Consider the following 27,736-nt stretch of genomic DNA (forward strand, 5'->3'; position numbering starts at 1 on the left):
AATTTCCAACCCGAAAGATTCCCTCGACCGGACCGGGAATCGAACCCGCCGCCTCCGGCTTGGTAATACCGTGCCTTTACTGACTAGGCTATGAGGCCCCCCAAATTGATCGTACAGCTGTAACTAAATTTTAGAAAAACGGCTCTAAAGCACAAGTTAAAAAGGAATGTCTCTGACTCAGCATACATTTATCAATTATTGGTTCAGTATTGGGCATATTTGGTTGAGTTTACAAAACGTTAGAGCAATTTAAGAAAACGCCTTTTTCATGAAAAACCATATTTTCATGAAATAAAATGATCGTAGCTTCTTGAAAATTTGGTCATTTTTAGTCGTAATAAAGATCATTCATATGCCACTAATTTTGATAAAATTCGTCCACTGGGTAAAAAGCTAAAAGTCGAGCGTTTTACTGAAACAAATCTAGCTTCATACAGGCTCTTCCAATAAAGACCAAAACTATAGCAAAAAACCAATAAATATCTGTTCAACAACCAGCTACGATTTAAAAAAATATATCTATTCACCATGTTTCAAAAAATTGTCTTCTAGGGTGTACGATAAATTTTGAGATAAACGGTAAATGAAGCGCCGTATATCATACAAGATTACATTATACATCGTGTACATTTATGAGACAATCAATGAAATACTCCAAATATTGTATGCAACCATCCATCTTTGTAAGTAACATAACCGAAGTGTGCTCAAAATGCCTATCGATTACGCTTCCTACGTTATAAATAATACTTAGCACATTATGTTTGCAAACAAATCCCATTCGCTTTCAGTAACGTTCTTCTATTTGTTTATTCAAAAACTGAATAATTTACTACCACAATCTTATCTCGTCGATGTAGGGTTAGCTTTAGGCATGTAGTTTATAAATGATGTTCAATTTTATCGTTATCTCCCACTGTCAATCGTCGATAAAAGGCAATACAACGGTAATGCAACGTTCAACTAACTAAAATTTTAGAAACATTGTCAAAAGTATAGTGAATTATGGCTCCGTAAAGTTTCGGCTGTTGAGCCTTTAGCAATAAATTAATTTTTGAAAAAAAAAATATTCTTGTTTAAATCACATCAGTCTCTGCTCCGCAAGCAAGTACAGATCAAAATAATTGTGCCAACCACACAGTATGATACGCATTTTAGGTAAAATAATGCCTAGTCATTTTCAATTATACTCCTAGCGGCAAGCGTGAAATGAAGAATCAGAATAAATATTAACGAATCAAGATAAGTGACAAAGCGGATATCTGTACATGTACATAGGGCTGAGTTATATGTAGACTGATAACGTGTACGGCAGCCATCCCGCTTTCGGATTCAGTTGTTATCGGACGGGCAGAGTCTTCGCATCGCAATAGTGACATTAGTAATGGATCGTTGGACAGGAAAAGTTGCCATAGTAACCGGTGCCAGCTCGGGCATCGGTGCTGCCATTGCCAAGGATCTGGTCAAAGCCGGGATGGTTGTAGTTGGATTGGCTCGTCGCGTGGAACGCGTTGAAGCACTCAAATCGGACCTTCCGGATTCGATTAGGAGTCAATTGCACGCGGTCAAGTGCGATATTTCCAAGGAGGAAGATATCCTGCAAACGTTCAAATGGGTCGAGGAGAAGCTCGGTGGAGTGGACGTGCTGATTAACAACGCCGGTGTCGCTCGGCAAATGTATCTGCTTGAAAAGGGTAATACCCAAAAGCTGCGAGAAGTGATGGATACAAATGTGATGGGATTGGTGATGTGCAGTCGGGAAGCTTATCAATCGATGAAGAACCGTTCCGTCGATGGACACATTGTGCATATCAACAGTGTTGCTGGTCATAAAGTGGTCGATTTCCCGCAGCTGAATATCTATTCTGCATCGAAGTATGCAGTCACGGCTATTACGGAAACGATGAAGAACGAGCTGAGGAATGCGGGAACCAAGATCAAGGTTACGGTATGTGTGCTCTGAAGTGATGTAGTTATAATGAAATGTGCTGACGAAACTTTTTAAACATATTTGCAGAGCATCAGCCCCGGAGGCGTCCGAACAGAAATCCTACCGGAAGCATTTAAGACTGGAGAATTTCCGCTGCTGGAACCGGAAGACATTTCGAATGCCGTTCTGTATGTGCTGGGAACTCCTCCCCGGGTGCAGATTCACGAATTGATGATCAAACCAGTTGGAGAAAATTTTTAGATTTTTTTTGGTATAAACAGTGTTTGCTTAATTTATCAAATACATTTACCCAGCAACAGATGCGTTAATTAATTTACCCTAAAACGATAATAATTAATAGTTTGTAAGCTAGGTCTGGCGAAGACACATCGTAGTAGCCCGTCGGTTTAAAATGTTAAACAAAGCAAATCAGTACATGAGCAGTGCATGACGCTCTTGTAACGACAATACCTAGTATTCCGTTTTTTAGATTCTCGTAAGTAGTCGAAATGCAAAAGCTATACTGCAAGTGCCCCGGTAAAACGAAGCTAATTTCGATGGTCCCCCTTTTTAATCGGTTGATATGGAAGTGAAACATAACTTTGTACATCGGTAGTTCCAATAGATTTGTCTGAATGTCATGATATTCAATCCAAGCTGATCAATTCATTCAGTTCATATCGTTTGAAAAACATGCAAAAGTTGACAATTAAGAAGAGACGGTTCAATAGCAAATCTGTGATGATGTAAGATTTTCCCAGTATATAATTTTGTTTGTTCTGATTAGATAATTGATAAGAAAGAAACAACAATAAAAAAACAATACGTATTTGTCTCATAATCAAGAAGTTATTTCCTAAAAAGAAAACTATTCACTCAGATTTCAGTACCTCCTATCTGATTCCTTCTTAAAAGAACAGTGAAAACTGGTTCGATTTTGACAGTTCCTAGTTTATCACTGAAAAGCATCATAGTTGTTGAGGCAGATTTCAAAACGCATTCCGTTTCATCACCTTTCAGGAAGCCCCCCCACCGCTTGCGATGATCCACTTCCATCAAGACTCCAAACCGAATGAAAAACGTTCCATGATCAGCTGAATCTCTTGGGCGACGTACAAATCCCCCGATATGTAACATGACAAGGCGCTGTCAATTCGATTTAGGAGAATATACGGCGATTGTGGTTTGAAAAAATTGGATTGTATTGTGGCAACATCAATAACAAATTTTGACACATGCACACTGTCAAGCGCAGACAAAGCTTAGTGTTGCCAGCAGGGTGCCTTCCATTCATTTTGGGTAAAAAAATGTTTTATTAAATTATGGAATAATAAGATATTATAGTAAAATTTTGTCTGTGTAAGCAACAAGAAAAGACTGTGAAGTTTGTGTTTGACACATAATACCTGCCAATTTTGCTACACGAGTGTCGCAACAAGCATTTTTGTCATTTATCTCACCCACTCTTCGCTCTTCTCTCTTCGCGAAGAGGCGATTAGAAAATCGCTCATTGTGACTCTGCCAAAGCTAAATTTGCAGGTTTTATGCGTCAAACACAAACATTACAATCTTTTCTTGTTATTTACACATACGAAATATCATCATAATATCTTATTATTCTATAATTTAATAAAACAGTTTTTTAGCCAAAATGAATGGAAGGAACCCTGATTGCCAGTAATTATAAAGATCAGAAAAAATGTGATCATGTTTGCCAAACAGTGCCAATGACTGTGCCCAGATGCGATATACAGACAGACAGACAGACAGACAGACAGACAGACAGACAGACAGACAGACAGACAGACAGACAGACAGACAGACAGACAGACAGACAGACAGACAGACAGACAGACAGACAGACAGACAGACAGACAGACAGACAGACAGACAGACAGACAGACAGACAGACAGACAGACAGACAGACAGACAGACAGACAGACAGACAGACAGACAGACAGACAGACAGACAGACAGACAGACAGACAGACAGACAGACAGACAGACAGACAGACAGACAGACAGACAGACAGACAGACAGACAGACAGACAGACAGACAGACAGACAGACAGACAGACAGACAGACAGACAGACAGACAGACAGACAGACAGACAGACAGACAGACAGACAGACAGACAGACAGACAGACAGACAGACAGACAGACAGACAGACAGACAATAAGGATCTCTTCATCGAAGCTCTAAGGGTAGACAACAGCGTCCCGGGCCTAAGCGCGAATGAGTTGACCGAATTATTAGCAAGGGCATGTGACACAACTATGCCGAGAAAACTGGAGCCAACGAACAGGCGGCGTCCAGCCTACTGGTGGAACGAGGAAATTAGCACCCTCCGTGCTACTTGTCTTCTAGCCAGAAGGCGTGCTCAGAGAGCAAGAACAGAAGCAGACAGAGAGGAGCGCAGGGTGGTGTTCCGAGAGGCCAGGGCTGCACTGAAAGCTGAGCAAGTCAAATAGTTTCAAGGAGTTGTGCCGCGATGCCGATGCCAACCCCTGGGGCAACGCATACCGAGTTGCGATGGCGAAGATCAGAGGCCCAACGATGCCGGTTGAAATGTGTCACAACAAGCTGAAAGTCATCGTGGAGGGACTTTTCCCACAGCATGACCCAACGAACTGGCCACCTACACCATATGGCGAGGTAGATGAAGACAACGTTGAACAAGTCTCCAACGAGGAACTCATAGCAGCAGCGAAAGGGTTGAAAGCGAATAAAGCTCCCGGCCCGGATGGAATTCCCAACGTGGCGTTGAAGGCGGCGATCCAGACGTTCCCGGACATGTTCAGGATGGTGCTGCAGAAATGTCTGGACGATGGTCAGTTCCCTGATAGGTGGAAGGTACAACAGCTTGTGCTGTTGCCGAAGCCCGGAAAACCGCCGGGGGATCCTGCATCGTATAGGCCAATATGCTTGCTGGATACTGTAGGAAAGCTCTTAGAGAGGATCATCCTCAACAGGCTGACTAAATGCACGGAGAGTGAACACGGATTGTCGGAGAGACAGTTTGGATTCCGGAAAGGGAGATCGACGGTGGATGCAATTCGGACAGTGATTGACAGAGCCGAGAAAGCTTCCAAACAGAAGCGGAGAGGAAATCGATACTGCGCAGTGATTACGATCGATGTCAAGAATGCATTCAATAGCGCCAGCTGGGAGGCCATCGCCAAGGCGCTCCATAGAATGAGGGTTCCAGGCTACCTCTGCAGGATTCTAAGTAGTTATTTCCAGAACCGGGTCCTTGTCTACGTGACAGACACGGGGCAGAAATCGCTTAGAATCACGGCGGGGGTTCCCCAAGGCTCCATTCTAGGTCCCACGCTGTGGAACGGAATGTACAATGGCGTGCTGACGCTCAAGCTGCCCAAAGGAGTTGAGATCGTTGGCTTTGCGGACGATGTCGTCTTGACGGTAACCGGTGAGACGCTGGAAGAAGTGGAAATGTTGGCGGCTGAGGCGATAGATACGATTGGTAACTGGATGCAAGGAGCGAAGCTGCAGATAGCCCACCACAAAACAGAAGTGATGTTGGTCAGTAACTGCAAAGCAGTGCAGCGGGCAGAAATTACCGTTGGAGAGCACACCATTGCTTCGAAGCGCATGCTTAAGTATCTGGGAGTGATGATCGACGACCGGCTAAACTTTAATAGCCACATCGAATATGCTTGCGAGAAGGCGACGAAGGTCATCAACGCAATAGCCAGAATCATGCCGAACAATTCTGGTCCAAGCAGCAGCAAGAGACGTCTTCTGGCTAGTGTTTCCTCATCAATACTAAGGTACGGAGGTCCAGCCTGGATTGAAGCGCTGAAAACGAAGCAGAACCAAAGGAAATTGAGCAGTACGTTCCGGCTCATGGCCATGCGAGTCGTGAGTGCGTACAGAACCATTTCGATGGAGGCAGTATGCGTTATCGCCGGTATGATCCCAATCGGCATCACCTTGGCGGAGGACTACGAGTGCTATATGACGAGAGAAACCAGAGGAGTACGAAAAATGGTGAGAACGGAGTCGATGGCTAAGTGGCAGCAGGAGTGGGATGCAGCAGAGAACGGTAGATGGACACACAGGCTAATACCGACTCTTTCGACCTGGGTGAACAGGAAGCATGGAGAAGTCAACTTCCACTTGACGCAGTTCCTGTCTGGTCATGGCTGCTTCAGGAAGTACCTGCATCGGTTCGGACACACAACGTCACCCTTCTGTCCGGAGTGTGGGAATGTGGAAGAATCACCAGAGCACGTGGTCTTCGAATGTCCTAGATTTGATGATGTGCGAGAGGATATGCTCGCCCTTAGCACGGAGAATGTCGTCGAAGAAATGTGTCGAGAGGAGGGCACCTTTAACGCCGTCAGCAGAGCAGTAACGCAGATCATGTCAGCGCTGCAGCGAAAATGGCGGGAAGACCAACTAGAAAGTAGTAATGTGCTCACACAAGTGCGAACTGAAAGCCGAAGCCGGGAGAACTCTCCGTCAGAGTAGGCTGTATCCACCACCAGGGATAACCGAGTAGAACGTGACGCTGGGAGATAAATGGCTCACAAATTGGAGAGACGATCAGCGAACTGGAAGCGCCAATTAGCTGAGGTAAAGTGAGGTGCGTAATGCACGGCCCCCTCCGAAGTAATACGACAAGTGGTAAGGCGTCTAAGGAGGTTTTAGTGCGGTAAGAATCCCACACACCGTGTCACCGCGACTGTGCGCCCAGTCGTCAAGCGATGGCACGATGGCCTTTTTGAAGGTTTCCTCCTTGCCAAAAAAAAAAAAAAAAAAAAAAAAAAAAAAAACAAAAAAAAAAAAAAAAAAAAAAAAAAAAAAAAAAAAACAGACAGACAGACAGACAGACAGACAGACAGACAGACAGACAGACAGACAGACAGACAGACAGACAGACAGACAGACAGACAGACAGACAGACAGACAGACAGACAGACAGACAGACAGACAGACAGACAGACAGACAGACAGACAGACAGACAGACAGACAGACAGACAGACAGACAGACAGACAGACAGACAGACAGACAGACAGACAGACAGACAGACAGACAGACAGACAGACAGACAGACAGACAGACAGACAGACAGACAGACAGACAGACAGACAGACAGACAGACAGACAGACAGACAGACAGACAGACAGACAGACAGACAGACAGACAGACAGACAGACAGACAGACAGACAGACAGACAGACAGACAGACAGACAGACAGACAGACAGACAGACAGACAGACAGACAGACAGACAGACAGACAGACAGACAGACAGACAGACAGACAGACAGACAGACAGACAGACAGACAGACAGACAGACAGACAGACAGACAGACAGACAGACAGACAGACAGACAGACAGACAGACAGACAGACAGACAGACAGACAGACAGACAGACAGACAGACAGACAGACAGACAGACAGACAGACAGACAGACAGACAGACAGACAGACAGACAGACAGACAGACAGACAGACAGACAGACAGACAGACAGACAGACAGACAGACAGACAGACAGACAGACAGACAGACAGACAGACAGACAGACAGACAGACAGACAGACAGACAGACAGACAGACAGACAGACAGACAGACAGACAGACAGACAGACAGACAGACAGACAGACAGACAGACAGACAGACAGACAGACAGACAGACAGACAGACAGACAGACAGACAGACAGACAGACAGACAGACAGACAGACAGACAGACAGACAGACAGACAGACAGACAGACAGACAGACAGACAGACAGACAGACAGACAGACAGACAGACAGACAGACAGACAGACAGACAGACAGACAGACAGACAGACAGACAGACAGACAGACAGACAGACAGACAGACAGACAGACAGACAGACAGACAGACAGACAGACAGACAGACAGACAGACAGACAGACAGACAGACAGACAGACAGACAGACAGACAGACAGACAGACAGACAGACAGACAGACAGACAGACAGACAGACAGACAGACAGACAGACAGACAGACAGACAGACAGACAGACAGACAGACAGACAGACAGACAGACAGACAGACAGACAGACAGACAGACAGACAGACAGACAGACAGACAGACAGACAGACAGACAGACAGACAGACAGACAGACAGACAGACAGACAGACAGACAGACAGACAGACAGACAGACAGACAGACAGACAGACAGACAGACAGACAGACAGACAGACAGACAGACAGACAGACAGACAGACAGACAGACAGACAGACAGACAGACAGACAGACAGACAGACAGACAGACAGACAGACAGACAGACAGACAGACAGACAGACAGACAGACAGACAGACAGACAGACAGACAGACAGACAGACAGACAGACAGACAGACAGACAGACAGACAGACAGACAGACAGACAGACAGACAGACAGACAGACAGACAGACAGACAGACAGACAGACAGACAGACAGACAGACAGACAGACAGACAGACAGACAGACAGACAGACAGACAGACAGACAGACAGACAGACAGACAGACAGACAGACAGACAGACAGACAGACAGACAGACAGACAGACAGACAGACAGACAGACAGACAGACAGACAGACAGACAGACAGACAGACAGACAGACAGACAGACAGACAGACAGACAGACAGACAGACAGACAGACAGACAGACAGACAGACAGACAGACAGACAGACAGACAGACAGACAGACAGACAGACAGACAGACAGACAGACAGACAGACAGACAGACAGACAGACAGACAGACAGACAGACAGACAGACAGACAGACAGACAGACAGACAGACAGACAGACAGACAGACAGACAGACAGACAGACAGACAGACAGACAGACAGACATGCGTGGTATTTGACGGAATTGACCACTGATGCTTAGAATTTAAAATATTGTTTCAAATTTAATTTGGATTTTATTCGGAGTTTCTCCCGCAGTCTAGCAGCTTGTAAAGGGTGATACGGTCAAAATTTGGTCAATATCAACTTGACGTATTTCTTTCAATTTTGCATTTAAAAAACCTGAACACCCCTCATTTTGAAGGTGTGTGTGTGTAGAATGTTGCTCCTATTTTGATTTTGGAATTCACTCTTCAGTTGTCAAAATGCCGTCCAAGCAAGAAGAGCAGCGTATCAAAATTTTGCTCGCGCATCGCGAAAATCCGAGCTACTCGCACGCAAAGTTGGCAAAATCGCTAAAAGTTGCCAAATCAACCGTTACAAATGTAATTAAAGTGTTTGGGGAACGTTTGTCGACAGCCAGGAAGTCTGGATCGGGGGGAAATCGAAAACCGGAAGCCGCTGAGACGACAAAGAGAGTTGCCGGTAGTTTCAAGCGAAACCCTAACCTCTCTCTCCGAGATGCCGCAAATAAGCTGGGTGTATCGTCTACAACCGTGCATCGAGCCAAAAAACGAGCCGGACTATCGACTTACAAGAAGGTAGTGACTCCAAATCGCGATGATAAACAAAATACGACGGCCAAAGCGCGATCCCGGAGGCTGTACACGACGATGCTGACGAAGTTTGACTGCGTGGTAATGGACGACGAAACCTAAGTCAAAGCCGACTACAAGCAGCTTCCGGGACAGGAGTTTTATACGGCAAAAGGAAGGGGAAAGGTAGCAGATGTTTTCAACCACATGAAACTGTCAAAGTTCGCAAAGAAATATCTGGTTTGGCAAGCCATCTGTACCTGTGGCTTGAAAAGCAGCATTTTCATAGCTTCCGGGACGGTCAACCAAGAAATTTACGTGAAAGAGTGTTTGAATAAACGTCTGCTGCCTTTCCTGAAGAAACACGGTTGTTCCGTACTGTTTTGGCCGGATTTGGCATCTTGCCATTACGGTAAAAAGGCCATGGAGTGGTACGCCGCCAACAACGTGCAGGTGGTTCCCAAGGACAAGAACCCTCCCAACACGCCAGAGCTCCGCCCAATTGAGAAATACTGGGCTATTGTCAAGCGGAACCTAAAGAAGACCAAAAAAACTGCTAAGGGCGAGCAGCAGTTCAAGGCAAACTGGCTTTCTGCGGCGAAGAAGGTGGACAAGGTGGCTGTACAAAATCTGATGGCAGGGGTCAAGCGTAAGGCCCGGCAATTCGGATTTGGAAAAGCGGAAGCCTAACTGAATATTTTTCCTGAATTTTATACTAATTGAACTTGAAAAAGAAATTTAATTTGATTTTTTAAATAAACGGTTTCACCGATTTACACGCGTTTTCCCTTGACCAAATTTTGACCGTATCACCCTTTACATCATTTTTGCTCAACACAATAAAAACAACCATAAGCAAACAACAATATCACTCGCTAAAAACACCCAGTGCACTCAATTTTTCAACTTTCCTTTCGCAAATATAAACACTTAACAACGCCACTGACGTCAACATTGATTCAGGCATCACTGCCAGCCAGATTGATGCGATCCCTCTGTCTGTTTTATTCCACGATTGCTACTGTCAAATCGACTAATCAGAAACTGGATCGGATTTGACTGCAAATTGGCTCGAAATCGCTACCCGATTGTCAAGTTCCGTCCCAGATTTGATTTTAGTCGCCATATTCATAGTCTGGCGGATGGAATCGCGGAAATCAATTGAGCTGTCAAATAGCGGAACCAATTGAGCAAATCACGAACAACAACAGAAAAGAGCATATCAGCTATTCCGAACAAAACTTCGGAAACCCTTTTCTCGTGACTCACGGCTAGCCAACGCAAACTAACAACATCTTTGGGTTGAGGAAAGTTTCCCCAATCCAATGATGCCGGTAATTTGCGTTCGATTGGCAAGGAAAGAATAATCAACGTTTTGTTTATAAAAGTTGATAGTACCTTTTCAATTGTTGGTCTAGAATATATTGAATTACACTGCACCAAAACATCCGCAATACTTCGAATGATTATTGCATTGCTCGAGCCCTTTAACAATATGCATTCGAATTTCGGATGATTTTCTTATGGTTGAATTCGTCGTCAGATGATGAACATCCATATGACTGTCATCCAAATACAGGATGATTTTCGTTTGAAAATTAGCTATAAAACATACGGCACTCAGAGGACAAACATTTAAGAATAGTGTGACATGCAAGTGCTTTTAATTAGATTTATAATTTGATTATGTACAATTCCATACTGAATAGCCATAATAAGCCATTCCATCATGGATACAAAAAATTTTCGTGGTGGAGAAAACCTCCTCCACCACGAATTAGAAAAACATTGGTTTTCATCCTTTACCTTTGTTCGTAACAGCTCTGATAGCGATGCATATGCTTCCACCTCGTTTGTCAACTCAGATCAGCAAATGACGTTCGATAGAATTATTTACATCATCGTTTTGAATGATTTGCGTTATGGGGCTGAACCAATACAATATGCATTTCCATTTAGTATGACAGTCATTCTGCAGAGAGCATTACGCATTTCAAGTGAAAGCCCTATCCTTCTCATAACAAGTTTCATCCAGTATTCGAGAGGAAAATCATCTGATTTCAAAACAACCGTCATCCGGTTGCAGCTATCATTCGAAAAAGCGATTTCGGTCTTTTGTTTTGAATGGTCTGAGGCTTCATTCGAACAGAGGATGATGTTTGTGTACAGTGTAGTTCCGCTTTTTGATAGATCGAAACTCTATCCGCCAGACTATCAATATAGTGACTTTATGTTTGATCTATTATGATTTAATTTTATGTCAAAATTGACCCTCGTATATGTCAGTAATTTGACAGATAATGATAAACTTCATTCAGTTTGCGTATTTTCAGCTATAAGACGTTTAGTGTGTCTAAATGACGTCATTGGAATGTTGAATCACTTATAGATCTTCAGAATAATATCTGATCAACCTGAAGTCTTGACAGAATATCCCGAGGACTTGACTGAGATCTTCGATTAGCTAAAAGTCATTTGAATAACTCCTGGTCTGACCGGTCAACCGGTCATCTTGGAAGAATAAATTTGAAATCTTCAACCATTGCTTTTCCAAAGTCCTCCATTTTGAATACAGTGGAAGTTCGCTAATTGGGGGTTTTCTGGTTGGGGCGCTTTTAAATTGGGGGTTCGCTAATTGGGGCGCGACCCAATTAAAAAGCAGTCATCCGTCAAAATCTGATGTCAAAATCATGCTGACGTTTTGATGTCATATTTTTTGGGGGGTCTTTCAATGATTGATAAAAAATAACGAAAAACAAAATATTTTTTGTAAAAAATCAATTTAATTCATAAAACAAGCAAATTAAAACAAAACAGTTACAGATTGCGTCTCTTCCACTCTGCTTCCAGCAATTCAGTTCGCAGGGTTTTCAGTTTCAAAGTCTGAGCGGGATTGTTCTGTACGAATTGGATCACGTTATCAAGCGACTTCATCGCGGTTGGAAAATCGATGTCTTCGGGTTCTTCGTTTTCAGTAGCAAGGGCACTTCCGTTCAAAGCCTCCGGGGTGGTATCCAACCATTCTTCCTCCGTGAAAGTTAAATCGTCTGCTTTATTCAAAACTGCGCTGACTATTTCTTCGTCTCTGAACACTTCGCTGGTTATTGAAACTGTTGTACCATTGGAATCTACTACTCGATCCTCAAGCCAAAGCTGGATTTGCTCGTCGGTTGTGTTTGTTCCGGCCATGCCATCAATTGATGCTACAAGGGACTTGAAATCAGCAAAAAGATCCTCCGCCTGTTCAGACATGCTCCATTCACAACCTGGAAACTCATCGAACAACTTTTTCCAGGAATTTTCAATGGTAACCTGACTGATTTCGTCCCAAGCTTCAGCAATCCAATCAATACTCTGCCGTAAGGACACATTTTTCAGCCGTTGTTCCAAGGGCAAATCTTCGTTTTCCAAAACAAGCTTAAGCATCAGCTTCCGTTTGGACCTGGTTTTGATTGCGTTGATCACCGACTGATCCATCGGCTGGCATTCTGCTGTCACATTTGGTGGAAAGTACATCACTTGAATTAATCCATCATCACTCTTCAAATCATCGCATCCATCGTAGTGAGCAGTACAGTTATCCAGAACCAAAAGCGCTGACGGTTCCAAATCGTGCTCAGCAGAGAACTTCCGGACAGCGGGAATGAACTCGTCATAAAACCAGGTACGGAACAACTGACGTGTCATCCAAGCTTTTTTGGAATTGTAGTAGGATACCGGTAATGATTGCTGAAAGCCGCGAGGAAATCCACGGGGGTTCTCGGCTACCCCAATGAACATCAGTTTCATTTTGAGAGAACCATCCATGTTCGAGCACGGCATGAATGTGAATCGGGTTTTGTTGAGCTTTCGTCCCGAAGCGACTGTCTCGTCCCATAATGCGATAGTGCGTGATGCCATCAGCTTGGTGAAAATTGCTGATTCATCTGCATTAAAAATTTGGGCTTTTGTCACATTCATTTCCAATACTTTCTTCATGAGCACTTCCTTGAATTTAAGGTACGCTTCTTTATCCGCGGAAGCTTTCTCTCCTGCCACCACCAAAACACGTAATCCGAAACGCTGTTTAAAACGGCGCACCCAGCCATCCGAAATCAAAAAAGTAAGATCCAGATAAACACCAAGATCTTGAAAGCATTGGAACAGTTGTTCTGCTTTGGCCTTGATCACATCTAATGTGACAATAATATTAGCCTCACGTTGTTGCAAAACCCATAGGTAAAGCGCTTCCTCCAGTAAGGGAAAATTCTGCTCCTTCATCGTTTTTCGATTTTCCATGCCATGTTCTCTGAATTTTTCTAGTTTCATCCGAATTGACACCTTATTTTTTTAAAAATCGACCGACCGAGGATGCTCCGACACCAAACCTTTTACCTAATATTTCATGGGAACCGTTTCCTGCTTCAAATTCCTCGATTATTCTCACCTTCTGAGCCAAGGTAAGCGTAGTGTGCTTCCGTTTCACGACTTGCTTATTATCCACTCCGGAACTGGAAGCTGATACTCCTTCCATTGTGAAAGCTGAACAAATTTCAGGAGGATAATTGCTACAACATTACAAACAACGTAAGAGTCAGTCCGCATCGTGCTCTCTTGCCGTGCGGATCTATTTGCTTTTTGCTTAAGGAAGTGTTACTACTACCTAAAGCTACAACAAATTTAAACAGCACTTTTCAGTGCTCAACCTGTAAAAATTTTTCTACCTTGTTCAACTCCTCTTATTCCTCTTCGATCCTTGTTTGGACCCTACCCGAGGTAATCCTTCTTGGATATCGATTTGGAAAATTCCTCTTCGATCCTTCAGATTCTTATAGTAATCTGCTTAGAAGTCGATTTGGATAAAAAAATTACTGCCGCCATGGCGCCTAAACGCAAAAGAAAGGGGCAAACTCTTGACCCCCCTTCTGAAGAAATTAATTTGAGTAATCAATTTGATTTGCTCACGGATGATGAGAATGATCCATCATCCAAGAAAAATTCTAGTAAACTTTCCCGGCTTAATGCCAAGAAGGAAAAGATTCCCCCTATTGTGATAACCACTACCGATTTCCATGCTCTTCGCATGGAACTTTTGAATTTCGTGAAAGTTAAGTTTTCACTACAAATTGGACGTCGGGGTGAATGCCGTGTATTGGCTGAAACCTTGGACGGATTTAAATGTCTTCTCAAGTATCTTACTGAGAAGAAGCACAAATTTTTTACTTACGACACCAAAACTGAACGTGTGTTCAAGGTTGTCATGAAAGGACTGCCCAGTGGTGAATCCCTGGATCAGATCAAAGATGAACTGGCAAAATTACTTGGAGTTGTGCCACTCCAAGTAATCAAAATGAAAATGAAATCCCGTCCTGGCGATTCGCGCAACGGGATTTCTAATGATTTTTATTTAGTTCACTTCAAGTCTAATGAACTAAACAACCTTAAGGCCTTAGAAAAAGCTAGCCTTATGCTCCATGTCCGAGTGAAGTGGGAACACTTCAGGAAGACTGGAGGAAATTTCCAAAACCTCACTCAGTGCCGTAAGTGCCAGGGATGGGGTCACGGAACTAAAAATTGCTACATGCCAGCTAAATGCATGAATTGTGGTGATTCCTCTCACGCAAAGGACGACTGTCCTGTGAAGGAAGATTCTAAGAAATTTAAATGTTCAAATTGTGGTGAAAACCACAAATCCAATTTTTGGGAATGTAAGACTCGCAAAGCGATCCTACAATCTCGTTCTAACCGACAGGTAGGAAACGCTCCACGTTTCCGACCAGGTACAAATTCCTCTGCTGTTAACAACGGTCAGCGAGGAACAAATTCTACATTCGTACCCGTAGGTACAAATATCACCCCTGCTTCAAATGTTTCATCTGTACCTACTCCCCTCGCTGCTAACAATGTTCAGCGAGTTAATGGAGCTACCTATGCTGCTATTGCAGCGGGTAGAAATCAAAATACTAACCAACGTTCTAACGGAAATTTTGACAATTTTGACTTAGGAAGCATTACTGCCCCTAAAATGGAATTTTTACAGAATTCATTAATTGACATGATTTCTGATATGCTTAAATCTAACTCCATGTTTGATGCTATTCAAACTGGAGTAAAATTTGCTAATAATATTGTCATGACTTTAAAATTCAGTAATGGATTTTAAAGCATTAAACATTTTAAATTGGAATGCTCGATCTCTTAAAGATAATGAAGACGAGCTATTTAATTTTTTGAGAGTTCATAACGTGCATATTGCCGTTATAACTGAAACGTTCCTTAAACCTGACCATAAGGTTAAGAAGGACGCAAATTACTTGATTTATAGAAATGATCGTCTTGATGGACCCTGTGGTGGCGTTGCCATCATTATTCATAGACGAATCAAGCATAAAATTCTTTCTTCATTTGAAACCAAAGTTTTTGAAACTTTGGGAGTTTCTGTTGAAACAAAATTTGGACAACTTACGTTTATAGCTGCCTATTTGCCATTCCAATGCGTAGGCCAGCAAAAGAATTTTCTCAAGGGTGACCTCCAGAAACTTACCCGTCATAGGTCTAAATTCTTCATTATTGGTGATTTTAATGCAAAACACCGCTCATGGAATAATGCTCAAAGCAATTCCAATGGTAATATTCTGTTTGATGATTGTTCTGCAGGTTATTACACTATTCAATATCCAAACAGCCCAACATGCTTTTCTTCTGCAAGAAATCCCTCAACTATTGATTTGGTCTTAACTGATTCATGTCATCTTTGTAGCCAATTGGTTACCCATGCTGACTTCGGTTCTGATCACCTTCCAGTAACTTTTGAAATATCCCAAGAAATAATTTCTAATCCCAACAGCTCTACTTTCAATTACCATAGGGCTGATTGGGAGCAATATCGAACATTTATGGAATATAACTTCGATCCAAACATTCCTTTGCAAACCAAAGATGAAATTAATTATGCTCTTGAATCTCTGACTACTTCTATAGTTGAAGCAAGAGCTGCCTCAGTACCAAAATGCGAGGTTAAATTCGATTCAATTATAATAGACGATGATCTTCAGCTCTTGATCCGTCTTAAAAATGTCCGTAGGAGACAATTTCAAAGAACACGCGATCCTGCCATGAAAGTTATCTGGCGGGATTTGCAAAAACAAATTAAAAAGCGATTCTCTGCCCTGAGGAACAAAACTTTTGAAAATAATGTTTCTAAATTAGAACCGAGTTCCAAACCCTTTTGGAAACTCACAAAAATTTTGAAAAAACCTCAAAAGCCAATTCCAGCGCTAAAAGAAGGTGGTAAAATTTTGATCACAAATTTGGAAAAAGCTCAGAAACTTGCTAAGCAATTCGAGAGCTCCCATAATTTCAGTTTGGGTCTTACTAGTCCTATTGAGAATCAGGTTGCTCGGGATTTTCGGAATATTTTCTCTCGGGAAAATATTTTTGATGATTCCTGGGGGACTGATTTGGACGAAGTAAGGTCTATAACTAAAAAATTTCAAAATATGAAAGCTCCAGGTGATGATGGAATTTTCTATATCCTCATCAAAAAACTCCCAGAGAGTACCTTGTCTTTCCTGGTAAAATTATTTAACAGATGTTTCCATTTGGCATACTTTCCTGATAAATGGAAAAATGCAAAAGTTGTTCCAATTTTGAAGCCGGAGCTGAAGCTTCTAGCTACCGTCCAATAAGTTTGCTTTCTTCAATAAGTAAACTTTTTGAAAAAATAATTTTGAATAGAATGATGCTTCACATCAATACGAACTCAATTTTTGCAGATGAGCAGTTTGGATTTCGCCATGGGCATTCAACTACTCATCAACTCTTGAGAGTTACCAATTTAATTCGTTCAAACAAATCTGAAGGCCACTCAACTGGAGTTGCTCTTCTAGACATAGAAAAAGCATTCGACAGTGTTTGGCATGAAGGTTTGATTGCTAAATTGAAAAAGTTTAATTTTCCACTTTACATTATGAAATTAGTTCAAAATTATTTAACTGACAGAACTCTGCAGGTAAATTATCAAAATTCCAAATCTAATCGACTACCTGTTAGAGCAGGAGTTCCTCAGGGTAGCATTCTTGGGCCTATATTGTATAACATTTTCATTTCGGACCTCCCTGATTTGCCTCAGGGTTGCCACAAATCTTTGTTCGCTGATGACACAGGCATTTCCGCTAAAGGAAGAAGTCTTCGTGTTATTTGCAGCAGACTGCAGAAAAGTTTAGATATTTTCTCTTCTTATTTACAAAAATGGAAGATTTCTCCCAACGCTTCCAAAACTCAACTTATAATATTTCCACATAAGCCTAGAGCTTCCTTTTTGAAACCTAGTAGTAGTCACATAGTCACTATGAACGGAGTTCCAATTTCCTGGTCAAACCAAGTGAAATATCTTGGATTAATACTTGACCATAAATTAACTTTTAAAGATCACATTGAGGGCATTCAAGCCAAATGTAACAAATATATAAAATGTTTGTATCCTCTTATTAACAGGAAATCCAAACTTTGCCTGACGAATAAACTTCTAATATTTAAACAAGTTTTTAGACCGGCCATGCTTTACGCTGTGCCAATATGGTCTAGTTGTTGCACTACCAGGAAAAAAGCACTTCAAAGGATTCAGAACAAAATTCTGAAGATGATTTTGAAGTTGCCTCCCTGGTACAGTACTACCGAAGTACATAGAATTTCGAATGTTGAGACTTTAGCACAAATGTCCAACAAAATAATTAATAATTTCCGGCAAAAATCGTTACAATCCTCAATTGCAACGATTAATTCCCTTTATACTTAGATAAGATTTAGTTTTAGTTATTTAGTTTTAAGCTATCAATTGTTATACTGACATGCAGGTTTAAAAAACCTGTTTAAAATACTGAATTGCCAAGACAGGAACAATGTAAAAACACTTAGATATATATCATAACAATTAAGGCTGGTAAGTTACTGTAGTAACTGGAGCACCTAGGTTAAAAATGAAATGTAATTTATTTTGAATTTGGAACAAATAAAGAGTTAAAAAAAAAAAAAAAAAAAAAAAAAAAAAAAAAAAAAAACAACGTAAGTGCCGGAAATAACTCAACAAAATATTCAATCGATTCACTCAATTTACACTCACGCAAGACAAAAACTAAGTAGCTGCTCACAGCATCAGTTAAATAAGCAGACGTAAGACTGAAAACCAAAACAAACGAGTCAAGCGCCCCCTGGTCAACTTTGACACTTGTTGGCACCCCCCAATTAGCGAATGCCATTCGATAATTGGGGTGCAGTCGTGCCCCAATTAGCGAACGGCTACTGTAATTCTTAATCTGTCAGCCATATTGAAAGAATATCTTAAAGACGTCAATAAATGCTCATTCCCGTTAGCTTTACGGAGCCAATAATTTCACTTTCAAACTTACACGTTTTGCTTCAATCTTCGTCTACTATGGATGATTCCGATTACTTGTAGTTTACTCGAGGTTAGACGGTTGACATTTTTGATGAAAGGATCAGAGCAGGAGCTTAGGACTGAGGTTTCGTTGTCTCATCAGTGAATTGGCGTCGGCTAGTTATGTCATGGTAAAAAACACTAAGGATTTAAATTTTTAAACACATAAATGAAGCAACACAAAAATCGATTGTATAATTATATATTGAAGGGTGTCCTTGATGTCCTTGCATCACGGAAAAAAAAGCTGTAGAAAATTACCTAGTTGACCGATCCTTTTCAAACTTTCAGACAGTAAAATATAACCATTTAGTAAGTTTTTGGCATATTTATTTCTCATTTGTTTCATTACAACATCTGGCTGCAGCTTCTTCTGTACGGAAACCCACGTTCTCTTCATGTCTTCCATATATTTGACCTCCTTCGGATCCTTCCGTAGTGTCTGCTTCATAATAGCCCAGTATTTTTCGATGGGCCTTAGTTCCGGTGCGTTGAGGGGGTTCATGCCCTTGAGTACGAAAGTGACCCCGTTGGCTTCTTACCACTCCAGGATAACATTTGAATAGTGACACGAAGCTAGATCCGGCCAGAAGATCGTAGGGCCATCGTGTTGCTTCAACAGATGAAGCAGACGCTTATGTAGACACTCTTTGCGGTAGATCTCCCCGTTTACAGTCCCGGTAGTCACGAACGGCGCACTCCATTTGCCACAAGAGCAGATCGCTTGCCAAATCATGTATTTCTTGGCAAACTTTGAAAGTTTCTGCTTCCTTACTTCATCAAACTTGTGCTGGGCAGTGAAGAACAGTAGCTGCCGGAAGTCCGCCTTGACGTAAGTTTCATCATCCATGATGAGACAATGAAGCTTCGTCAGCATCTGGGTGTACAATTTCTGGGCCCGTGACTTTCCCATCGTATTTTGCCGTTCGTCACGATTTGGAGCCTTCTGCACTTTGTACGTATGCAGTTCCTCCCGATCCTTGGCTCTCTGAACGAAAGACTTGGACAGATTCAACTTTTACGCCACATCCCGAACCAAAGCATTGGGATTCCGCTTAAACGCTTGTCATCCTGATCACTAATAGAACATCCATTCTGACCGCATTTCTCCTTCCGTTCGATACTCAGAGTTTCGTAGCAACGTTTAATCACACGACTCACCGTTGACTGCACGATTCCGAGTTGTTTTCCGATTTTCCATGATGCAATTTGATGTGGGACACCTTTTAAATTAAAGCAAGCAACCAACTTGAAACGGTTTCGTAAGAAGATGTATTTGTTGTACCATTTAAGGTGATACTCTAAGGAAGCCTTAGTGTGAAACTTCAAAGGCACAAATGTCAGCTTCCACAAAACATACAAATTTGAAATTGCTACTCTCTGTTTGTAGTAGCACAGCAAACAAGGAGTAGCAATTTCAAATTTGTATGTTTTGTCGAAGCTGACATTTGTGCCTTTAAAGTTTCATGCTAAGGCTTCCTTAGAGTATCACCTTAAGGGATTTTTGGGCAACTCAAATAAAAAAAAAATGAAAAAAATTGACGATGTTTTCTGTGTTGTCTAGAGATATAGAATCTTTTCTGCAAATTTAAAGTTATTAGTATAATAGTTAAACAATTACAGCTGTTTATGAGTGTGCCATTTTTTTCGAATACACCCTTAAGAAATTCTAGATATGTAACCTATACATTTTTGCGTCGCTTTACTTTATTGAACTTTCGGACGAAACATCCGAAGGAGAAGATTCAGATGAATCAGTGGTATCAGTGGCTAAGCTAACGAAGCACCCACAAATTCCGTCTCGATTAAGGTAATAGCATCATCATTTATGCAAACAAAACATTCTCGCGTTCAAAATCAACGACAAACGTACTGCGGCAATAACGTGCTTTTATGTATTTACTCGACAATTGAAAACTTGTCAAGCACCTTCGCATCACGTGGATGTACTTATAGTTATAGTACTTATAGCAGAGAGTTTAGTGATGATGTTCTGTTTTACCGGAAAAAAGTGTGCTTGTTTCTCCAGTTTGAATGAAAATAATTCAGCATCAAAATGTTGGTCCAGGCATGTACATCTCTATGTTCCAAATCGTTAAAACGTTGAGCATCATTCAAGAATACTCCAGTGACACGCAGAATCGGTGAAATAATGCCTAGTCATTATCTATTCACATTCATTGCGGCAAGCGTACCTAAAATGATAGATCGGAATAAATATTAAAGAATCAAGTATGTTAGGTGACACAGCAAATATCTGTATATAACGGTCAGGAATATTATCTACGCCAGTCATTTCGCGTTCGGATTCAGTTTTTATCGGACGGGCAGAGTCTTCGCATCGCAATTGTGACATTAGTAATGGATCGTTGGGCAGGAAAAGTAGCCATAGTAACCGGTGCCAGCTCGGGCATCGGTGCTGCCATTGCCAAGGATCTGGCCAAAGCCGGAATGGTGGTAGTTGGATTGGCTCGTCGCGTGGAACGCGTTGAAGCGCTCAAATCGGACCTTCCGGATTCGATTAAGAGTCGATTGCACGCGATCAAGTGCGATGTTTCCAAGGAGGAAGATATCCTGCAAACGTTCAAATGGGTCGAGGAGAAGCTCGGTGGAGTGGCCGTGCTAATTAACAACGCCGGTGTCGTTCGGCAAACGGATCTGCTGGAAAAGGGTAATACCCAAAAGCTGCGAGAAGTGATGGATACAAATGTGATGGGATTGGTGATGTGCAGTCGGGAAGCTTATCAATCGATGAAGAACCGTTCCGTCGATGGACACATTGTCCATATCAACAGTATTGCTGGTCATAAAGTGGTCGATTTCCCTCAGCTGAATATCTACTCTGCGTCCAAGCATGCAGTTACGGCTATTACGGAAACGATGAAGAACGAGCTGAGGACTGCGGGAACCAAGATTAAGGTTACGGTATGTGTGTTCTGAAGTGATTTAGGTTAGGGTGCCAGTGAAATGGATGGGAAGAAAAGTGACCATCTAAGTTTTCAAACCGACCATATACAAACAAATTATTGTCTCAAAAATAAACTCTATGCAAAAATGGGGCTCAATCAAATCGTCAAAGTTTGAAATTTTTCATCTGAAAAATTTCCCACGGTAGAAATATTATGAAACTTCCGCAATCAAAATTTGTTTTGATGCAAAATGACTTAAGAATGTATCAAACGTTGAGATCAAGTGTTAACTCGAAAAAATGTTTTGCCAAAAATCGACTTCTTCAAACTTTGTGCAAAGAAAGGAAGAAAGTTCAAACTTTGAACTGAAATCGAAAAAAAAAATTGATGCCAAATGACTTTAAAATGCATGAAACGTCGGAACGTTTTAACTATATTTTTTTGTCATGAATCAATAATTGATATCTAAAAATTCACCAATTCGTAGAAAGTTAACTCTCTACAAAAAAATGTTTCGAGTTAACACTAGTCTCGACACATCATGCATTTGGCATCAAACAAATATAGATTGACTTTCGAAATTTCACTAACTGTCAAAAAGTCGACTTTTGACAAAGCAATTAGTTTGGAGTTAACTATAGTTCTCTTTTTTTAAAGTTCTCGACGTTTCACGCATTTTAATCAAAGTCGTTGGAGATTTATCAGATGAAAAAAGTTCAAACTTTGGTGATTTTGCTCCACTCCAAGTCATTGTCATGTCATGAACATTTTGTATATGGTCGGTTCCAAATGTCGTATTCATTGGCACCCTAATGAAGGCATTAGGTAAATATGCTGACGAAACATAAAAAAATATATTTGCAGAGCATCAGCCCGGGAGCCGTTGAAACCGAAATCCTACCGGAAGCAGTTAAAAAGGCAGACTTTCCCCTACTGGAAGCCGAAGACATTTCGAATGCTGTTCTCTATGTGCTGGGAACGCCTCCACGGGTACAGATTCACGAATTGATGATCAAACCGGTTGGAGAAATTTTTTAGATATTAAAATTTGAGAACTTGCTACTACTGGGTTTTCGGTTCTTTCAGTCTGACTCATACAGCAAAAACGTTTTCTAGTCTCAATCCTCCAAGGTTTCGGTAATGGTTTTCATCATCTTCATTGAGTTATATAAATTTGTTAAATTATAATATATATACATGAAATGTTTATGCTACATGATTCAAACTGACAGAACCGTGATAAGTTTTTTATATTCAATCGAGTAGGTAATGTTTTTAAAAAGTGAATACAGTTTTTCAGCAAAAGTCGCGTTACTTAATTCATTCTAACATGTTTGTTCGGATACCAAACCAAAATTTTGGTAGCACCCTCTTTTTGTAGCAGTTGAAGTAATGGTACCATCAATCAAAGTAGCCTCCTGTTCCAGTTCATTCACCGGTCCACTTGGTTCTGTGTCCCAGAAGTCGTCATCTTGGAGAGTTCCGCGACGTATTCTTATCTTTCGGATTTTCCTTATCCTGTGGTCAATCTCACTATCCCACATGTCACCATTTTGTAAGCGTAGTACAGTCAGCTACACAGCGTTTGATATCTTGCCCTAAGCCATGGCAGCAGAGGAAGACAGGGCAACGCGTTACGAAGAAGTGTGGAATCGGGTCAAGGTTTATATCCCGTTTTAGCAAGAGCTGATAAGTTTCTACAAAAAATTATTCTCATCAAAATCGGCAGCAACAGCTGCAGAAAATAATAACGATTTATGATCTGCTCACCAACCAAAGATTGAATTACCTATCTTTGTGAGAAGGTGTTGATCAAATTGTATGAAACGAATCATTTGAGGAAAGCAGGAGAGTCATCAACAAAGGATGAATCTGGATCCTCAACAAAAAACCAAAGTGACGGAGACAGTCCAGCATCTCCTGGTGATTCAGACGCACTACCTGTATCGGACCTGTTACTTGAACGAACAACTGAAGAGGATATTCCCATAGCATCGGATTCTCAAGCTAAACCGAGTACTTCAGCAAAGCCAGCTTCGTCATTCGAACTGAATTCTCCAGCAGAACCAGACACACCGGCTGAACCGGACAGCCCAGAATGCAAACAAGTCACCATTGTCGTTAGATGAAATTACTAGACTGATTACGAGTGAATCCAAACCCGGTGGAACGAAAAGTTGCAGCAGCAGCAACAGCTTGTCCAAGGTTATCAACGATACTTTGAAAGTTTTCCAAAAGCCTACATTCGACGAACATGCTCGTAATCCTTCGTAGGAGAACTCACATCAAGGTCGGAACCTTACTCTCCAACGTATTCACCGCAAATTTCCACAAACCATAGTGCGCGTTGGGAGGTTGAGAATGATGCTTTTGGCGTCTTCCCGCATCCAGTAAGGGGCTGTTCATTTCCGCTCCACAGTGCTCAAACGGTTCCAAATTGGGCCCTGATTAGCCTTCCAAAATTTGAACTCATTTAGTGAGAAACTGATCTGGCACAAACCATTTGAAGTTTAGATGGAAATTACTATGGAGAAACCATAATTTCGGTTCATATCTATTTCAAAATTCACCAATTTACTCTACTTTAGAGAATGATAGTTGAGCTTGTTGAAAATTTTCTGAGCTACAACTTTGTTCAAACCCACTTTTCGATCAAATGTAAGGAACAAAAATTATTAAGGATTCAAGTCACTGATGTCTTATGATTTTGCACAATCAACTGTTCACCAGGCAACATTGGTGTTTATGGCGCGTAGAATAGAGGACAAAAAGCATGGCTACTATGTCACACTGTAGAATACAGTGTTGCCCACAATACAGTTGCTTAATCTTGCCATAAGATTATCAATCTCTTAAACAATTAATAACTATTTAATTTGACGTTTGGCTGAAAAATGATTTTCTGCAAAGTTGTAGCTGATAAACATTCCCATAAGAATAGCAAAAGAGTTTGTTAACAGTACAATTTGTAAAAAGGCTAGAATACAATGAACAAAAGGTTTTGTTTTCCCATAGTAATTTCCATATAAACTTCAAATGGTTTGTGCCAAGTCAGTTTCTTATCAAATGAGTTTAAACTTACGGAGGCTAATCAGGACCCGATTTAAAACCGTTTGAACACTGTGGAGCTAAAATTTCAAATTTTGCATCAGTCTATCAGCACGTGCATTCTCCTGAGTCCTTGGGGGCCAGATAGAATGAATCCATTTTTCCCAACTGTGATGGCCAACGATCCGCGTTTGAATCGGGTAAACGTTCCAATTCCACCGGCACCTACACCAAATGAGCTGCCACGGTGTGTAGCTCCAAACCCGAATCTGCCCCTGGACTTACCCAAAAAATCTCCCCCCAAACGGCGTCTGAGCATTTGTGCAAATCAGGTAATCATCGAGGAGATACCTCCAGAATCTGATATGCTGCCACCCAGGTCGTTTCCGGTTCGACGATAGAGCATTTGTGGGGATTTTAACGGCAATCGAAATAATGAACCTTTCCATGGAACATCATTCCTATCGGCACCACCTCCGATGCAGTCAATGGTTGCATAGCCGATGCTACCTCCTCAGCAGCCTATTCCAGTTATAGTCACCCCACAATCCATCGAAGCTCCTTCGGTGGCCGAAAGAGATCCACGGCGGAAGCACTTGCCACCTGGGGCTGAATACATGCAAATTTACCGCCAAAATCAAAAACCATCCAATCGCTTTCAGCACACTCAACCAAATCACCCGCCGCTTACTGAATGATTTTTGCCTCACTCAAGCCCCATGCTTATAATCAGATGATTTTAAGAACTTCGTCCTTCAATTCATATTTTGACGGAATCAAGTCAAATGTATGAATATAATTTAAAATCAGCGTTATAATCATAAATCAATCAAACCAAAAAAGAACTAGATGTGAATGATTTGCATACATAAACTTTTCAACTCATCAGTCTTGTAATGGAAGAAAATCAGATCGTATTTAAATAATGCCCATTAGATGTAGTTGGCTTAATAGAGGTTTTTACTTTTCAGAAATATTAAATATTATTGAAATAAATAATTACACAACCATTTCAATCAAATAAGCATTACTAAGTAAAAATGTTGTCAATTTGATAATAAGTACGAAAAGAATTGGCCACTAATCAAAAGAATCGAAAAAAAAATGCTTCTTTTCTACTGTTGAGATTACATGAGTCATCTTTAATGAAATGGTTGTATAATTAAATGTTTCTATAATATTTAAATACTCGAGCAGTCACAACTGATATGATGAATAACCGAAAGATGATGATAAACCAGAAATAGAATGATTTTCATAAAGGGGCAATGAAGAAATATATTCATTTTGGTTCATGATGAAAAAACATACGCTTAGTGTGCCTGTTAATATATGACTAATTATAATCATTGAGCAGTTTTTTGATCTGTGGGCCAACAAATACACCTTCCTTTATCTTTGCGTCAGATAAATTTGGAAATACTGATTTCAAGTACTGGAATGCCGGCCCTTCTTTTTGCAACGCTTTGACGAAATTTTTCAATAGCCCAAGTTTTATATGTAGTGGTGGAAGTATTATGCGTTCTTTTACCACAAGAGGATCATTTTTAACGTTGTCTTTACCAATTGTGAAATTATCCCGTTTTGGCCAATCTTTTCGGACGTAGTGTTCCTTACGAGCTCGACTGTCCCATTTACACAAAAAACACATATATTTTGTGTATCCCTGTTGCAATCCAGTCAACATGGCAACCACTTTAAGATCGGAACAAATTTTCCAATTGTGTTGATTGTAATTTATCAAATTGAGCAATAGAGCCATTGATTCATACGTTTCCTTCATATTAACGGCATGAGCTAATGGAATAGAAGGTTTCTCATTCCCTTGATGCAGTAAAACGGCTTTCAAGCTCAACTTGCTGCTATCGATGAATAAACGCCATTCAGCTGGATCATATGGCTCACCAAACTCTTCAAACAAGCCGTTTACGTCATGGCAAAAACATGCCTTGTCCTTTGTAGAATAATATTTGTCAAATTTCTTTTGACGATTCCTGTGACAAGAAATTTTGACCTCCTTGCTCAGCATGTTGTGTTCTTTCAAGCGTGATGCCAGCAATTCGGATTTCTCCTTCGATAAGTCGAGATCTCGCACCAAATCATTAAATTCGGATTGTGTAAACAGTTTTGGGTTTCTTTCCAATTCCACCTCGAAGTCTTCCTCGCATTCCTCCTTGAATTCCTCCTCACTTTTTGTAACGGTCGATTCAACAGAGGGCGCTCGTTTCCGCTTTGGATAAACAGGATACGGGACCGAACTTGAATGTGGAACAGGTTTTGTCATAGAAGCCACTTGTGGATACTCAACTGTTTTGTGACGTCCTTGTTGCTTAACTTTTGTCAAGCAGAAATAACAATCCGTTGCATGACAAAACGGTCGACGCCATATGGTGGGCATGTCAAACGACAAATAGCGACTGACAGATAACAAATAAGTGAGTTAGTAAGTAAGACATTAACACTTATCAAAAATAGATGAAGTAAGATAATGTCGATCAGGAAAGAACAAAGCACTACCATGCTGTACATAAATTGTTTATATGAAAGTTATTCAAAAAATCAATTTAACTTGCGCCTGACATCCACCTAGCCAAGCACGTTTTGCACGAACTACATAATACTTTTGGAATCCACGGTTCGTCAAAGTCTCCAGGATCAATTTTAAAATAAAGCCTGTATGCAGTTTGCAACGAAGCAGTGAAATTGACCGATTTTGTAAATATATAGTTGCCACACGCGTAACAAAACTTTTGAGGATCATTTTTACACTTGAATTCACGTTTTGTCGTATACATCGTTAAGCAATGTTAAAGAAAGAAAGCTGTCAAATTGAGTTGGTTGCGTTAGATTCTCGCCGAGCGGTCTCACAAACACTAGCGTAAATTATATTGATGAAAATATCCCATTTAATTTTCCACAGCTGGTAGTGTTAGTGAAATGCACCGTATGCGTACACGTCCGCAGAAAGACTTACT

At 41.2% G+C, this 27,736-nt stretch overlaps 2 protein-coding genes and 1 pseudogene across 2 annotated transcripts; 2 read left to right on the forward strand and 1 right to left on the reverse strand.

Moving 5' to 3' along the window:
• Positions 1-1,339: 1,339 nt before the first annotated feature.
• Positions 1,340-2,710, forward strand: LOC135704647 (farnesol dehydrogenase-like). Its single transcript, XM_065226127.1, has 2 exons — positions 1,340-1,948; positions 2,018-2,710. Exons 1-2 carry the CDS (start codon positions 1,385-1,387, stop codon positions 2,189-2,191), a joined length of 738 nt encoding a protein of 245 aa, XP_065082199.1. The 5' UTR covers positions 1,340-1,384; the 3' UTR covers positions 2,192-2,710.
• A 9,496-nt stretch (positions 2,711-12,206) lies between these two features.
• Positions 12,207-13,932, reverse strand: LOC135704596 (tigger transposable element-derived protein 2-like; annotated as a pseudogene).
• A 7,184-nt stretch (positions 13,933-21,116) lies between these two features.
• Positions 21,117-22,803, forward strand: LOC135704644 (farnesol dehydrogenase-like). Its single transcript, XM_065226125.1, has 2 exons — positions 21,117-21,729; positions 22,578-22,803. Exons 1-2 carry the CDS (start codon positions 21,166-21,168, stop codon positions 22,749-22,751), a joined length of 738 nt encoding a protein of 245 aa, XP_065082197.1. The 5' UTR covers positions 21,117-21,165; the 3' UTR covers positions 22,752-22,803.
• Positions 22,804-27,736: the final 4,933 nt, after the last annotated feature.

Source organism: Ochlerotatus camptorhynchus, unplaced genomic scaffold (genome assembly GCF_037179485.1).
Source record: "Ochlerotatus camptorhynchus isolate MF236.1 unplaced genomic scaffold, CSIRO-AGI_Acam_v1.1 ptg000244l, whole genome shotgun sequence".
NCBI lineage: Eukaryota > Metazoa > Arthropoda > Insecta > Diptera > Culicidae > Ochlerotatus > Ochlerotatus camptorhynchus.

Coding starts and splice junctions, on each gene's coding strand:
- LOC135704644 (XM_065226125.1), top strand. CDS start 21,166: ATGGATCGTTGGGCAGGAAAAGTAGCCATAGTAACCGGTGCCAGCTCG. Junction 21,730..22,577: donor GAACCAAGATTAAGGTTACG/GTATGTGTGTTC, acceptor ATATATTTGCAG/AGCATCAGCCCGGGAGCCGT.
- LOC135704647 (XM_065226127.1), top strand. CDS start 1,385: ATGGATCGTTGGACAGGAAAAGTTGCCATAGTAACCGGTGCCAGCTCG. Junction 1,949..2,017: donor GAACCAAGATCAAGGTTACG/GTATGTGTGCTC, acceptor ACATATTTGCAG/AGCATCAGCCCCGGAGGCGT.